The following is a 16,525-nucleotide window of genomic DNA, read 5'->3' on the forward strand; positions in this document are numbered from 1 at the left end:
TTCGCTCATTTTCTCGAATATGTCGTATAACGAACTTCGTGTTCATACGTTTCAATTTTCGTTTATTCATAGTGCGGGAGTGCGATTGATAAATTCATTTATCACTTTTGATTCATTTAATGCCTAAACGTTTCATTCTTAATGAAAGATGCTGAATGAAAGACAGAAATGAATAAAAAGTGAACCGTCTGATATCACCTTTAACAGCACTCGCAAGACACTACGTTCTAAGTACGTTCCCCATTAAAAAATGTCAAACTTTATGACGGAATTTCGGCTTTGGCATATTCACGTCAGTGTTGCCATATCTCAGAACATAAGTAGCAACCTTCGTAACAGCAATGCAGCAATAGTTTCTTATAACTTGTATCTTTACACTATGTTATAATCCATGGTCAAAAGCTGATGAAGATGTTAACCAATAACAGTCAAGTAAAATTTAGTTGTGAAAAATTTTATTTCTCATTCTTTTTCATATAACTGATAATGCATAATCTTTTTCTAGCATTCATATCCCGCTGGAATGTAATTGCAAACGCTGGAACGAGCACCGCCAGTGATATTGACATTTGACCATTCCCAACCTTCACAACCTTTATTTCCACATAATATATATACTTTCATGGCGTTATTACTTTCTGTACTTAGAACATTTCCGTGTATATTTATCAATTTGAGATTGTGAATTGGAATGTTGTTGTTAGGAACACCACTGGCACTACCATTGATATAATCTTGTTGAACGTTTACACCGAAATTGGTTATACCTAGAAATACAAGTATATATGAGTGAAAGCTATGGCTCTTGTCCTATTGATGCTTAAAATTTTTTAAGAACATGTTTTTTAATTGATATTGTTACAAAATGGCTTTGAATGAATAAATGATCATCGCCCAAGGAACTAAAGCTGCTTCTGATCATTTAAGGAGTAATTTCTACCAAGCAATTCAGGATTTATATTAGAATAATGACATCAAATAGTTAAGAAGTTAGTTTTAGAAAGCGTCTCTCCAAACGTCAACAATTTATATTTTATAGTTAATGGTAGCCTTAAAAACATTTCGGGTGGAGTGAAACATTGAATTTCTTACATAAGTAAATTGTTAGATTCTAACTTGAAACACACATTTTATATTTAAATTCGCTTTTTAGAATTATGTGATCTAGCCAATCCAAACCAAGCTCATTTCTACCTGTACAGGCTAGGTGAGTTTAAAGACCATCATTCTTAAGAATGTACAGAACACATTCCCTCTGGAATTGCAAAAGGTTTATGTTAGAACCTAACCGCCTATGCAAAAGCAATCCTTTGATTACTTTTTTTCTACTTTATTCCAATCCTATATGTTTGTATGAATTAGTCGATCAAATCGATTCCTATATGAACTAGATCATTTGTTTTAAGATTCTTTTTGTAATGCTGATTCACGGATTTTGGAGCCCTAGAACACAATTTATCAAAAATGTAACGACATTATTGTCATTTAATCAGACCATATTTAATTTCTCATTAGAAATCATAATAAATTTTACCCATACTTCACAAGAAAATAGATGTTCATATTCTGTAAAGGTAGCTTTTTATAATTCACTCTATTTCCACATAACGATCCTATTTCTGCAGGACTTTTTATCAAGTTTTTCAGTTTTTCTGAAACTTTAGCTGTATCAAAATTTGAGCATAATATTTTCCTCAATTCAATTTTTTAAACAAAAATTACACGAATATGAAAAAAAAGCTTTGTTAGAAATAAAATAAATTCCATTTTTCCACAATAAAGTCAAGCAGGTAACTGATAAAAAAGGGCTACCCGAAATAACTCCCTTTCACTATGGGTCTCATAGTATTGTCAAGAAAACCACATGTTCATTTTTTCACCTTTACCATATCATCTCTAAAAACTGAAATTTTTTTATTCCTTGAAAATTCTGAAATGACATGACTTTAGTTGCAGTTGATCACTAAAAAGCGTTCTACACGGTCAGGATCGACCACCCAATCGAGGTGACCTTCGTCGGGTTGACGTGAAAATGTACAATGTAGAAACCGGTTGATCGACCAATATTTGGTTGGGTTGTACATGATCTTGATAGTGAGCGCATCCCTTCTGACGCGAAACTGCGTGTGCAATGGAGTTTGTTGACGGAGCGTGCGAGCGTAAAATTCTCATCAAATTTTGATCCCTGTATAAGGCTCTACCATGCTTGTGGGACAAATAAAGTGAATATATAAAAAGATTAAAATAAAAAAAATAAGTATGGTAGATCTTAAAAAGAAAATTACAAAAGTAATATGGTACAAAGCAATTCAATCCTTTAGCCACAGTTTCATCCACATCCTTTTTATTCTTTGTTTCTTTTCTTCACTCAGTCTACGAATGATGAAGAGAAATGAGTAACGGTCGACCAGATCAAGGTTACCTCAGTTGCGTGGTCGATCTCATCCGTGTAGAACGCCTTCAATGAGTTAATAACAATGTGGAATCAACCTTTTAAAACATATAAAAACTCTTTAATTTTGGGCTTCCAGTAGTTGGGTTATTGATTCATGTGATAGAAGATGTTTGACTGAATACAGCAGAGAACAATCGATTGTACCTTTGCCATGCACAAAATTTGAGTATATGGGAATGTTCTTGACGTTATGGTTACTCAAATATAGTCAAGAACTTAGTTTCTAAAAATAACCACCCTTGCTATACCAAGAAAATCAAACAACACAGAAGATGGCGATGTCCACTACCAGCATATTGATCTTCGCAAGCACTTTTTAAAATTGGCGCTTCACATTCACGCGTGATTCGTGCTTTATACGTAGAGCATTATAATCATGACTCAAAAATAAAGGAAAGGAGGAAACGAAGATGGTTGCTGACCAGTTTCATTGTAATAGAACAACCAAATTGACTTATATACGCCATAGGCATTTGCTCCCAATTTTTTTATTCCACTTTTATGATTTCTGTTGCTTGAGAAGAAATGAATTATTTTTATTTTCAATTTCGTCACAGGTATTTCCTTGATAGTACTAATAAGCATCCTTTTCTATTCCTTCAAACTCTTGCTCCACAAAATTGGTTCAATTTGAGTACATCATAAAAAAACTTTTTCTATTGTAATTATCCAATTTATGGCCATTTTGAAAACTGGGATTCCATTCTTCGACCGTTTTGCACAGTGGGATACCTTTTGATCGTTTTGCACAGTGGGATTCCTTTTGATCGTTTTGCACAGTGAGATTCCATTCTTCGACCGTTTCTATTCTACCTACATTTTTTCACGACCACAAGGGTGACGATTTCGATCCGAGAGTTGACCGGATCAATCGTTCTCTCAGCATTGATGCGATAACACTTTGACTTGATACCTAACTCATCTCTAATCATTTCGGCTTCTTAGTCACTCATCTATATCTAAAAAATATTTTGTACAAGACTCTATAAAGCAATGACAAATCAATGGACCAAATGCTAAGCATGATAGACACAGGAATCCTATTTTTAGTCTAAAGATCTTCCACCATCTCGAAATGCATATATCTACTGCAAAAGCTGGCTGAGGAATTTCAGGACCAAAAGAAAACCCTCCAAGCCACTAGGATAACTCACTATATTTCAGGTAAAGCTGCAAGTAATAAACATATTCACTCAGAAGTATTTGAAAAGTTTGATTAAACAGTACATTTATATTCTTTCCGATAGCCAAGCGGGCTTGTAGCCCACGAAGGCTCTCAAGCGAGCCTAGGAGTAGAAAAAAGTCTAAAGGCACTAGGAAACAAAAAATAGTACTGTTATAAAGCTAGCAAGCCACCGGATTATACCAGGCATTGAGGAAGCAGAGAGCTTGGTTACAAAAAAACAATAATCCCATATTTGGCCTCATGAGACGTCACATCAACAAAGATCTGAATGGATTGCTAAAAGATGAAATGGAGTCTTACTGAAGAAATACTTCGGGCCTGAGACTATTCAAAAGATTCATAAGCACATCAACTAAGAACTCTAAGGAACTGTCCAGAAACAACATTTAGTTGGTGACATAGACCTAGAGAAGATAGGCATGGTGTAAGACAAGTGCAGATTCTGCAAACAAAGCATAGAGATATCGGAGCTTGTACTCTGCGATATCAGCAAAAGGCTCAAGTACCTGGAGAGAGTAGTACTTGACTTGGGAAGTAGGACAAGATAGCCCAGAAAATTAGACTACGTAGTTTGGAGGCAGAAAAATGAGATTCTAACATATTTAAGACCTTAATTTCCACTTATAAACTCTTTCTCATTATGCACTTACCCGATAGATAAATATTTTCATACGTCACATCTTCTATGAGACCTTTATACGCATCGGCATGCGTTTTTACGTGTATACCATTTGCTGATCTAACAATGACCGAATCTCTGATTGTCACATTTTTGACTGTGTTTTCTGTGTAAGATGTATAGTTAAAACCTGCCGATAGACTGAGACCATGACCTCCAGCGCAATACATATTTCTTACTAGGATGTTGGAACCATACCTGATAGCCACACAATCGTCTTGATTTATTACTGAAGTATTTTCTATGATTAAGTTTGTAGCTGCGGAAACGTCGAAACCGTCAGTATTATGTCCAGTGAAGTTATTCTGAAATATTAACAAATGTTAACCAAAAAATATCAATGATATTAGTTCATACGAGTTTCTATTCTCACTTCATCATGGGAAACGAAATAACGCAACTAAAATTTCTTTTCTCTCGTTTAGTATTCCAAATTTGCTCTTTTCTATCTTCCATTCTATGTTATGTTTACTCAATGGCGATGCTTGAGAATATACTTTGTGGCATAGTTCGAAGAGGACATAAATTTACAAGAAGGTGATATCGATTGCTGGGACTCAATATCAACCCGAACAAGACCTACCTAATCACACACAACAACTCAATTCGAAGCCCATGAAGCTCGACGAGTATACCATTGATAAGGGAAATCTCTGGGACTCACACTAGAGAGTAAACACTTCTGTAACAAACACGATAAGGAAATAACCGCTAAAGTCACGAAAGACATGGTGATATGTAGGAATTTTGCAGGAAAGAATTAGGGTTGTAACTCAAAGATCCACCGTGGATCAACACAGCGATCGTGAGATCAATCATCGTAGGCAGTAACTTGGGGTCTGAACACTACGAGAAACAATCTATCGAAAGTACAAAGACGCTTGTATAAGACATAAAATCAATCCCAACACCTGCACTAGAGGTCTTATTTCATCTCTCCATATAGTATTGGAAACCGTGGCAGAAGAAGCTTTAGTCGAAATGTTCAGAGTAGGAGTCAATACAGATGAACCGAATTCAAAAAATGATCAAATCTGGGATATGCCTTAGAATGAAATAGATATAAAAAAAGTTAAGCCTTTACCTAGATAGCAATGAGATCAAAGCACCATACAAGAAATCCCTCCAAATGGTACAAGGTCAGCTCTAAACCAGCAGACAGAACTGAAATAGGGCCCAAAACCAAACACTCTTAAAACCTAGGCGATACACCAAGTATTTTTCAAGTAGAAATATTTGCAATTGAAAATGTATCCAAGTCAACCTAGGAAAGAATTATTGCAAACAGGAGATCATCATCTTGTTTGATAGCCATCAGAGCTCTGAGTTCCAATATCATGGAATCCACTCTGGTCACTGGATGCCTGGACAAGCTAAATCAGTTAGGTAAGAAGAAATATAAAACTCACTGTATCAATTCAAAATTAATAATAAACGAATTATATGGATAAAATGACAGTGCGGCTTTATAGGTAGTAATGAGAAGGGAGATCATGAGGCAAGCTAGAAGAGTATTTGAACTGGTTCTGACAAGCTCGCAATAACCTCAGCAAAACATCAGAAAGTCTCTATTTCCAGCCTTATCCAAATTCACCAATAACTATTCACCTTCATAAATTGGGCATTCTTCAGTCGCCATTTTGTAGCTACGACAACGTATCCCTCCTGGCATGCACAAATAGAGCTACTTTAAATACTACAATAAACATTTCATTAAGGAAGCAAGAATAGTTCTTTGAATCATGCATATCCATTAGGCACAATGTAAGAAAAGATCTGTCACCTCTATCCACACACACAAGAAGAATTAAGTCACTCTCCAATGGATTCTGGAACACATTGGAGTGTACAAAATAGCTGAGAGACTCGCTAAAATAGGGGTTAATAAACTCTTCGTAGAACCTGAACCCTTTTAAGGTATCAGATACAGAAAATAGAGAAAACACTGAAAATGAAAGTAGATGGGGGGTAACACCATATATTGGAATAATTTGCAGGGATCGAGGATAGACTAGGATACAGAGAAGAATGTATCAACTTATGCAAAAGGAACCTTCGAAGGCTAACAGGAGTCTTGTCGGGGAACTGCCACCTTAATGGATACCTAAAGATTCTGTTAGGTAAAGGACGAAACTTCTATCCACATTCTCTCAGAGCGTGAGAGAATAAGCAACTCCAGAGTGTTATACCCGGGAGCCTATGGAATAGAAGACGAGGATCTCTGATAGATAGAACCATCTGAAATTCTGAATTTTTCAAGAGAGGTAAGATTAATAGATCAATTGTAAATAATGAAGGTCCTCCATGTCACAGCAAGAAAAGGGGATACAATATATTCTTTGATAAAATTGCATGATGAAGAAGAGTTTGACTACAAAGAGTTTCAAATACGGTTGGGTATGTATTTTGAAATTGGTTCAAATGAATCGCTTTTTTCTAATATTCCATCACAGTCAGTCATCGTTATTAACAACGCATCTTATCAGTCACATTGACTTCGAAGATGTGAAATACAAGCTGTTGAAAAGCTAAAACCGTTGCATTAGTACATCATTCTCTTTTCTCTGATTAGTCGTGTCAAAAAAACCATTGGCTATCTGTTAAAAATTTTGGGGTAAATACATTGTGGAAATGTGAAAAGAACAAGGAATTTCTCTTTCTAAGACTACCACTATACTACTTAGTATAGATGGGTAAATGTGAAATCAAAATTAAAAAGATGTAATTAATCTCCAAAACCAACGACTTCATATTTGGAAAAATATTGGGTCAAAAATGTTACTAAGAAGGAAGATGCCTTTATCGTTTGGTATTATATAAATTGTGTGGGTTTTGACCCTAGTATCGTTAAAAAAACTTGATATACTTAAAACTATAATCGGTAATATTTAACTATGCCAGCTAAAAAAATAGAAATATACTGAGTAATCTTACTTGATCCCCAAGTGAGTTATCTATGACCCATCCACTAATGGTCAGCCCATCTGATCTTCCAATGTAAATGCAATGGTGTGGACAATTGAGTATATTCAAATTTTTGATAACAGACCCATCAAAAGCTTCAATTTTCATAAATTGTGGTTTCTTTGGTCCTTTATCACCTATATGATCCCAGTAAAGTTCACCTTGTCCATTTAATAGAGACCCTAAAAATAGTAAATCAAGAGAGATCAAATATAAACTGAACAAATTCTTGCCTAAACAATATGCAGAATTGTCAAAGTTGTATAAAGAAGAACGAGTCCTTAGAATAAAGCAAAACGATGCTTAATAAAGAATCAACGCCGTCCTTTCCATCTTATAGTGATATCCCCCAATTAGAAAACGATACTGTGGCCACATTTACTGACGACACAGCTATTCTTTCTGTACGCGACAGTCAGAAGAAGCAATAAACCTATAGATATCAATTAATAAAATGGAAAACAATCTTGAACCAAAATATCTCGGCACATGTCAATATCACAAAAAGGAGTAATATGTACCAATCAAAATAGATGACGAACAGATGTGGCTAGCACTAGGTTCGAAGGTACGTACGAAATGTATTGGTTGCTGGAAAGAGACCCCACTCTAGTAATATATGATAAATTACTTTTTGGTTTGGTTTTGACCTACCGAATTCAACTAGAAGGTTGTACTACAGAAAGCAGCACTTGAATAATCCATAGGATTCAAACAAAGGGATAAGGGGTGTCGTTGACGCATCATGGTACTTTTGAAATAGAGATCTCTTCCCTGATGCTCGTGTAAAGTAAGCAAAGAGTTGATTATTTTTTTTCGCCTCCCACTTCAATAAATTTTGAATAAGTATCAATCCGGTCATTAACAAAAAGTGGTAACAATTGTCAGATATAAAGACTTCCTTTTTACATTAAACTGATTATCTCATTCATCTTTGATAATTGGTTACAAATAGAAGAAACGATATAACTCGTATTTTTTTCAGAAATATGGTAGTTTCATCACTTTCTGGCACCGACTTTAATAAATCACTTTATTGGAAAACATTTTTTCGACGGCCTTACATCTTGTCAATAGGTTATGAGTTATTTTATATACTTTTCAAATCTTCAAATAATCTCTTCAAGATGAGAGACCGATATACAAATAAATTTCCAATAGGCAAAACACTGCACTGCATCTTTTAGATAGAAACAATTTTTGAAAAGCGTTTGAAACAATTCAAAATTTAAATCTCGTTCTGTCATATCTATGTCACCATCAGAATTAAATAATAAAATAACAATATTGTGGTTGTAGACCTGTTTTTTTTATAAACTGCAGTTGATTCTTCACGTCGTTGGTACTCCATCATCTAATGGTTGTATCATAAATACGAGTACATGAACTTAATTATCTTTTCTAGAAGATTGAAAGTATTCCCTAATTTGAGACTTCAATGTGACTGGATATGATTTTCGACTTGGTGAACCATTTACTAATAGTAAAGTAAAACCTACAGCTCTGTCTGTTTATTATGCACGCTGCATCTTCTGCTACTCACACAAACTTTGGCAAATGGACAAGAAGCTTGAAAGACCTTCGAACTAAAAAATGGCTTCCTCACATTGAGCACTTTTATTCAAATATCTAGAGTAATAATACTTGGCAATATGTTCAAAATGTTGTAATGGAGCGTCTCATACAATAAGTTTTCTCCAGCTTAGTACAAATAAAGGCTAAACTTTCTAATAACTTTCTCATATTTGTTTTTTTCAAGAAGAAATTCAATTATTTCGTTAAAATAGAATAGTCAAGGTTTTAGGCACACAACAAAGGTTGTGCTCTATAAAGGCTTTGGCAAAAAATAGGAAAATTAATCTGACGATTATCAAAGCTATCACTCTTGTGAAATCATTATGGATTATCTATTATTAACTGTTCAAACTTACATACCTCTCCTTTATCATTTGATATTCATTAAATTTTTTTACTTACACTAACACTAATGCACTAATACACTAAATTCTAGAATAAGACCAAAAAGCTATATACCCCTCAACAGCTTCCAATCCTCTACAAAGCCCAGATTAGTCCATCTTTGGAATATTGCTCGTACATTTAGAGCTTGGCCTCTAGAGTTGATCATAAAATTGGACAGCTTAGAGTATAACCCCGCAAAGAGCAGTTTTTGCAAGAACTGCTCGACGAGTACGCTTGCAGACCCCCAGAACTTCAATTTATCGGGAATCCTTTCTTTGGAAAAGTGCAAGTCCGTGAAATCCGCTATCAGGCAAGGTTGATCATAAAATTGGACAGCTTAGAGCATAACCCCGCTAAGAGCAGTTCGTGCAAGAGCTGCTACGATTACGCCAGCAGACCTCCAGAACTTCAATTTATCGGGACTCATTTCTTTGGAAAAATGCAAATCCGTGGAATCTGCTATCAAGGCACTTCTTTTCCGAGCACTACAACCTACAGAAGCTCAAGATCAATTTCCAGAGGCAAGCACCTATCAAATTACTTGAGTTTAAAAGGGTTCACTCTCTTGTTCTTGATTTTTACATAAAAAAAATCGATAACCGCAAAATTGACTAGAAACAATTAATTATATACAAGACTTGTACGCCAAATAAAGATAAAATATATGTAACCTTTTGTGTATTGCCTCGTAATTTCCCATATTGCCCTATACAGGAGAACCTCTCTGATCCGGCACTGCGCTTGCCGGCACTCCAGTAATCTGGCGCTCTCAGACGGGCGAGGTGGGGTAATCACATTGAAACATGATACTTAATAATAGTATAAACAAACAACTGCCGATCGGCCCAAAAGCCTGATATTTTGTGTCGCGAAGATCTATTGTTTTAGTGTTATTTTGAACGCTGCTGTTTAGTAGTGTATTAAATTATTAACCTCGCAAATGAATACGGAGTCGGCCGTGCTACGATACACGACTTATGAAAAAACAGTGACAAAATTAAATCTTTTGGCAAATACATTGAGTTTCCTCAGTTGCCACAGAAGGCCCTGATGTCCTTGCCCCCAAACGTAACTCCTGTTTTACAACCAATGGATAAGCATGTCATCCAAGTAGTAAAAATGCAATACAAAAATACTTTGCTGTACAAGGTTTTGTCAAAGGAAGATAGTGTCCTGAATTTGTTAAAATGAACGATCTCGAAAGATGTGGTTTTTTCACTTGCGAGCGCTTGGGAAAAACTACCCGAAAAGTCCTTATTTGTTCATGTAGCAACGTATGGCTGTATATGTCAGAGCAATACATATAAAAGAAAGATAGAAAAAAAGATGCTCAAGATGTAGAAAAGCAAGTTTTCCTTGCTACTGAAGAACCTGAGGAAAATATTAAACGTGATTTGATAGAGCTAAGAGAGCGTATTACTAGCCGGCGAGAAAGAAAAAAACGGCCACTTTATGATAGACAGCGTAATAATCGAAGATGTGTTGAGTAGGGAAGAAGAAGAAGATGGGGAAAATCGAGATGAAGCGTCTGTTATTCATTTAGTTAGGCATGATCCTGCAATGGGTGTCTTTGCTACTTCCATAAAGTGGGCAGAAGAAAATTATGTTTCCGTAAATAATATTCTTGTTTTATTTAAAAAGCTTTCAAGGAAATGTGCTTATAGTGTTGTTTCAAGCCAAGAAGCAAAAGAAAATTGATAGTTTCTTCAATCCAATGGAATAGTCCATATAACTGTGAGTCTTGGTATGTTTACTTTTTTGTTTACAACAGGCAGAGCCTAAGACGATTACTTTTAAAACATCATTTTTTAAAAGAGACCATTATACCCCTTTTGTCTGTAATATGTACTTTTTTCTTAAAATTCAAAAATAAAACTTGACTTCTTCTATATTTTTTGTAAAATATTACATTTTCCAGTAATCCGGAGTTTTCACTAATCTGGCACCACTCTAGTCTGATATCTGCCGGATTAGCGAGAGTCTACTGTACTTCCCCATACTGCCTCGCACTTCCCTATACTGCCTTGTACATCTAAAGTGCTTCCTTGTAATTCCTCAAGAAATCTACAATTACTGCCTCAGCGGTGCGCCTCTCGGTTATAAGTTGGTTATCTAAAAGCTTAGTTCAAATAGTGAAAAATCTTATACATTGTTATTTTTTGATACAATCCAAGAAACGTCTACTTAGTGAGACCGTTATTTTTCAGACGGAATACTATTTTTTACGAAGTAGACTAATAGCAAGTTGGGTTTCATTAAAGAAAATTAATTTCCATCAATTATTAATTGAACATTGTACATTCGGAATTTTCTTCTAGGCAAAACGTATAATCGCATAATATAGATAAGAGTATAGCGTAAATTCGTTTTCTCTGGACAGGGCTTTAATATGAAGAATTACTCCTGTTGTTTTTTCAATTTTCCATAAAATTGGTGAATTCTGTCAAGAGCATCATCCGCCCCATTTCTTCTTTCAAGAAAATCATATCCTCACTTTTACATTTCTCTTTTCGCTAAATTATTGACGTAAGCACCTGGTTATTCATGATATATATATTCAAGTCGACTTACCTGGAGTTCCTTGGACAGTAATTTTACTTCCTCTTAATCTAATAAGTGGTCCTGACCAAGGAGTATGTTCGAAAGTTGTCACACCCGTAAAAGTAAGAGTGGTACCTTCTTTTAAATCAAGTTCAAGGGTTATTCCAGCAGGTACAACCAGATTCTTTATTGTTATATCTGTACAACTCTTCACTATCGATTCTACTTGATCGAAGTTTTCTATTTCACAATCATTGCCAGCCGTAGCTGAAATTATTGCAAATATTATATTGAATAATAGAAAAAACAACATTTTGATAGAAGATTCTTTTTTCAAATATACACTCAATGAGGTAATACGTATTTAAATGATTGTTTAAAGTGATTGCGTAATTATTCTTGATAACGTATCAATATCAAATTATTTTATTTGCGTAATTGCGAGACTGAACATCAGTAAATACTTGAGATATAATATAGAAAAGGTAGGTCATTAATTAAATCATACAGTTATGGTTACAAAAACCATATATTATAACTAATAAATAGTAAGAAGGCGATAGGCACATATATAGTTGTAGAAGTTGAATACAAATATACGCAAAAACGAGAAACTTTCTTAGCATATAGGCTGCTACAAACACCAGAAGCTTAAGCTTTGAGAATCAAGTCAAATATCAGAAGACAAGTGGATAGACTACCAAACAGAGCTATTTGAAGGAGAAGGTGATACTAAGGAAGCCAACATACCACACATAAGGAATAACGTGGAGACAACCATTCAAAAAGTCCGACCCTGAAGACCTTAATAAACAGAAACTCTTCAAATCAGGATGAAGTTCATGATGAGCTACTAAAGTACGGTGGCCATCATCTCACACAAGAAATTACAAATCTTATCAAAAAAATCCTCCTACATTATGAAATACCAGACAGATGACGAACTTTAACAATTATACTCATGTTTAATTACAGAGGGATGAATTTGTTAGGTATAAAATTGAAATATGTTACAAAAATTATCACCAACGATAGTAACTCAAACACAAAAATTAGAAGATGAGCAGCAAGGATTCAGATCAGGAATATTCTGCATATTCATCCAACAAAAACTGGTTGAGAAATCCATATAATAACAAAAACTAGCATTTCTTTGCTTCATTGACCTCAAAAAAAGCCTTTGACTGTATTATAGTGGAAGATGTTATTCACCTATAATACAATAGAAACTTATCAATATAATCAAGACCATCGAAAACATATACTCAGGTTAGCACCAGTGGTAAACAAATAAAAACCAAAGGTGCGGCTAGGCAAAGGAGTGACAGAGAAACCAAGATCCTGTGCTAGGCTGATACGTCATAATATGTGCCGAAAATGATGATGATCTTGAAATATTATTAAATACCTTTAATCTCACAGGAAACCAGTAGATGCAAATTAGAAATAGAATGTCAAATAATATATGAGAGAATGAAATACAAGTACCTTGGAATTGATACAACCAGTTCATAGGTCATAGTTACGTTGTGGGCGCCTAAGGGGTCGTTAAGCATATACGCCTTCAGATAGGCCGGTCGTGCCCCTCATCACGTTACCAAAGTCCAATTCCCTTTGAGAAGTCGATGAGGTACTTTGGCTTGTAATCACACACATTAGTTATCAGATTTTGTAGTATTTTCTTGAACTCCAGCACTAACCTAGAGCACACCTTTTCGACTGTTATGGCTTGTTTGGTAGTTCACATAACCAGTTATAGATACATAGAAGACAAGGTAAGAGAACAAGTAGTTGAAGCAAATAAGGTCGCGAAATATCTGCAGAACGTAATATGGTGGAACAAACACCTAACACAAGAAACAATGACAAGAATTCAAAAAGCGACAATAAGACCTATAAATCAACAACAAGACCAGAAACATCAAAAACGAAAGAGCTCTTGGAGACCCCGAAAATGGAAATTGTCAAGACTTGTGATAAACACTACTAGACTGAGAACAAAGCGAAAACAACTGACATTGACGAATGGGTATAAAACAGTAAAAAACAATGGAACCAAGTCGAATGACAGACGATAGACTGGTAAAAATAGCAAGGGGTAAATTTCAATTTGAACACGGAGCAGAGGTCGATCAAAAAATGGTGGAATGCATTTATGTAATAACTAATAAATTTTTTCACTTACTTAATTCTTCTACCCCGTATCTTTATAAGTGTGGATTCTTTTGCAAAGTCCAGTTTGTTAATATTCCTCATAACCTCTCTCTCACTCACTTCTGTACTTGATAAGCATTCTCAAAGTTTCTTTGCTGTCAGCTCACATTCTTCAACCTTGCTCTTCTTGGCCTTTCCTCTGAACTTCTTCAATATTCTAGCTTCTAATATCTGTTTTAATAATATTTCTTCTGCAATTTGTTGTAAGTAGTTTATATCAGTTGCTGTTTCACATTTTGCTTTCTTCTTCGTCTTTCTTATGCTCTGTCTCTGTCTTTTTTGACCGAGCACCCTCCTAGAGATTCTTCTAATTGTTTCGTCAAACTTCCTGTCCATCATGTCCATCAGTGACTCTACTCATTATTTCCCAGCACTCGTTTCTCTTATTTTCCAAAGTTGAGTCCAAAGATCATACCAATAAATCTTCTAATGTCTTAGTCCAGTTAGCAGAATAAGAGACAAATCTCTTTCACAGACTGTATCCTGCGATGGCTGGCTTCGTTAGTAATTTATCGACTACTCATGCCTTTAGAGGATTTGCAGTTATTGCTTTGTAACTTATGTTGAATCCAATGCTTCGACTCCTTGTCTTGCCATTATCTGATTAATGAAGTATATTGGCCCATTGGACAGGGCACCTACAATATCTATAGAAACTCATAACTCTATCTTTGTAGACTTTTTAGCTGATTAGACTATACAGATCAGAAGCAGTTAATAAGCAGTTCTGCTCTAATCTGAGACTCGATAGTTTTTTTTCGTAGTTTTTAAAAAGAAAAACAAACACTGATGATTCGATAGTATATAGCTTCTGAGCAGCGTATTGTCCGCGCCTTAGTACTAACTCTTAGGTCTGTCAAAGGCTTAGCGATGTAGTTCCACTAGAATCTAGCGCGAAAAAGAATTATAAGTCCGCTCATAAGTATTGTTTTTCCCTTGTGGAAAAGGATCGGGTAGATTCCCTCGTTTTCTGGAGATTCCAAAGTCTAAGGATTTGACTCTTCCTGTCCTAAAGATTCGAAAAGCGAGAAAGATTACTCAACTTTTGCAAACCATAGATTCAATGTAAGTACATATAACTTCATTATCCGAAGAAAATCGTTTACCACGTAAGTGTCTTTTAGGTTTTGGAAAAGTTGCTGAAGATAATTAGTCCAGGCGAGATAGCCTAAAAATCATCATTCTAGTTTTCCAAGATATGTGTGAAACTTTGTATTTCGGTGATGGAAAGTGTGTACAAAGACATATCTTTATCCGTGGTCTGAAATAATTTTTTATCATTGTCAAAAACACGTATATGTGTCGAATTTTAAGGCAATTTCTCAATTTTTGCATATAGCTTCGTTGCTGGTGATTTTACTTAAAAAAGTTAAATCATTTTTTTTGTCATTAAAATACTTACAAAAGTAGACGCTGCACGTTGAAAAATATTAATTAGTTCAAGAGATAAATGAAAATGACAATGACTATTGTTGTTTCTAGATAAACAATTATAAAGGAGTTTAGTTATTGTCATTGAGTTTTGTAATTGTGCTAAAATATTCTGAACTATCGAAAAATGGCATGTGCAAAAGCTGGAGATTGGAAGTTTAATGGTTCATGACTTATGACCATATAAATAAATTAACAGCAATAACAAAAAACTAAGAAGTCGACGTTTATTTAGAAAAAAAAATAGAATTTTGCAATCAAGGGAATTTTTTTTCGAAATCCCCTTAGTTGCAAAATGAATTCTCGTGCGAATACGTCTTTTTTTCATAACTTTTTGTTTTTTGTTACGTAAATCGAAAGTGCATAAAAATAGCTTGCATTAAAAAAAAATTCAGTTTCGTTGAAAAACCACGGAGATATAGACCGGGAAAGTGAAAAATTAACTATGTACAACAAATTTAGCAAGGTGACGAAAAAAAAATACCCAATAACTTTTTATTTATAGTACTATCATTACATGAAAAACGTTTAGCCGTACTTCTCTGGGGGTCTAATTTCAACAAAGGGATGATTTTTTTTAATTTGATATCTCGCCACGAGAGGAATCAATTTGCATAGTTAAACACTATTTAATATGAGAACCTAATTGATCACAGATATGTAGAAAAAATAAAGAAATTTACTCATCAAAAAATCAGCACAACCACATTCAACGCATTGACAATGTTTATTATTATTGATAATAATTTGTTTAAAGGTCATAAACCATAAAACTTACAATCTCCAGCTTTTGCACACGCCAGATTTCGATAGTTCAGAATATTTTGGCACAATTACAAGACTCAATGATAATAAATAAGCTCCTTTATAATTGTTTATGTATAAACAACAATAGTTATTGTTATTTTCGTTTATCTTTTGAACTAATTAATATTTTTCAACGTACAACATCTACTTTTATAGGTCTATGACAAGTAAAAAATGATTTAACTTTTTTTAAGTAAAGTCACCAGCAACGAAGCTATAAGGAAAAAATGAGAAATTAACTTAAAGACATTTAGGTGTTTCTAAGAATGACAAAAAATTATTTCAG

At 34.6% G+C, this 16,525-nt stretch overlaps 1 protein-coding gene across 1 annotated transcript; it reads right to left on the reverse strand.

The window, feature by feature from the left end:
* Positions 1-438: 438 nt before the first annotated feature.
* Positions 439-12,186, reverse strand: LOC130899428 (polygalacturonase-like). Its single transcript, XM_057809356.1, has 4 exons — positions 11,818-12,186; positions 7,255-7,466; positions 4,292-4,625; positions 439-767 (listed from the first exon to the last, which is right to left on the reverse strand). The coding sequence occupies exons 1-4, from the start codon at positions 12,098-12,100 to the stop codon at positions 502-504; spliced, it is 1,095 nt and encodes a 364-aa protein (XP_057665339.1). The 5' UTR covers positions 12,101-12,186; the 3' UTR covers positions 439-501.
* Positions 12,187-16,525: the final 4,339 nt, after the last annotated feature.

The sequence above is a fragment of the Diorhabda carinulata genome, chromosome 11, assembly GCF_026250575.1.
Source record: "Diorhabda carinulata isolate Delta chromosome 11, icDioCari1.1, whole genome shotgun sequence".
NCBI classification, from domain to species: Eukaryota; Metazoa; Arthropoda; class Insecta; order Coleoptera; family Chrysomelidae; genus Diorhabda; species Diorhabda carinulata.

What these genes read in the sequence shown, in the direction of transcription:
- LOC130899428 (XM_057809356.1), bottom strand. Translation starts at nt 12,100, where the DNA reads ATGTTGTTTTTTCTATTATTCAATATAATATTTGCAATAATTTCAGCT. An exon ending in TACTGTCCAAGGAACTCCAG is followed by an intron (nt 7,467 to 11,817) that starts GTAAGTCGACTT and finishes TACTATTTTTAG; the next exon opens with GGTCTCTATTAAATGGACAA. An exon ending in TGAAAATATTTATCTATCGG is followed by an intron (nt 768 to 4,291) that starts GTAAGTGCATAA and finishes TTGTATTTCTAG; the next exon opens with GTATAACCAATTTCGGTGTA.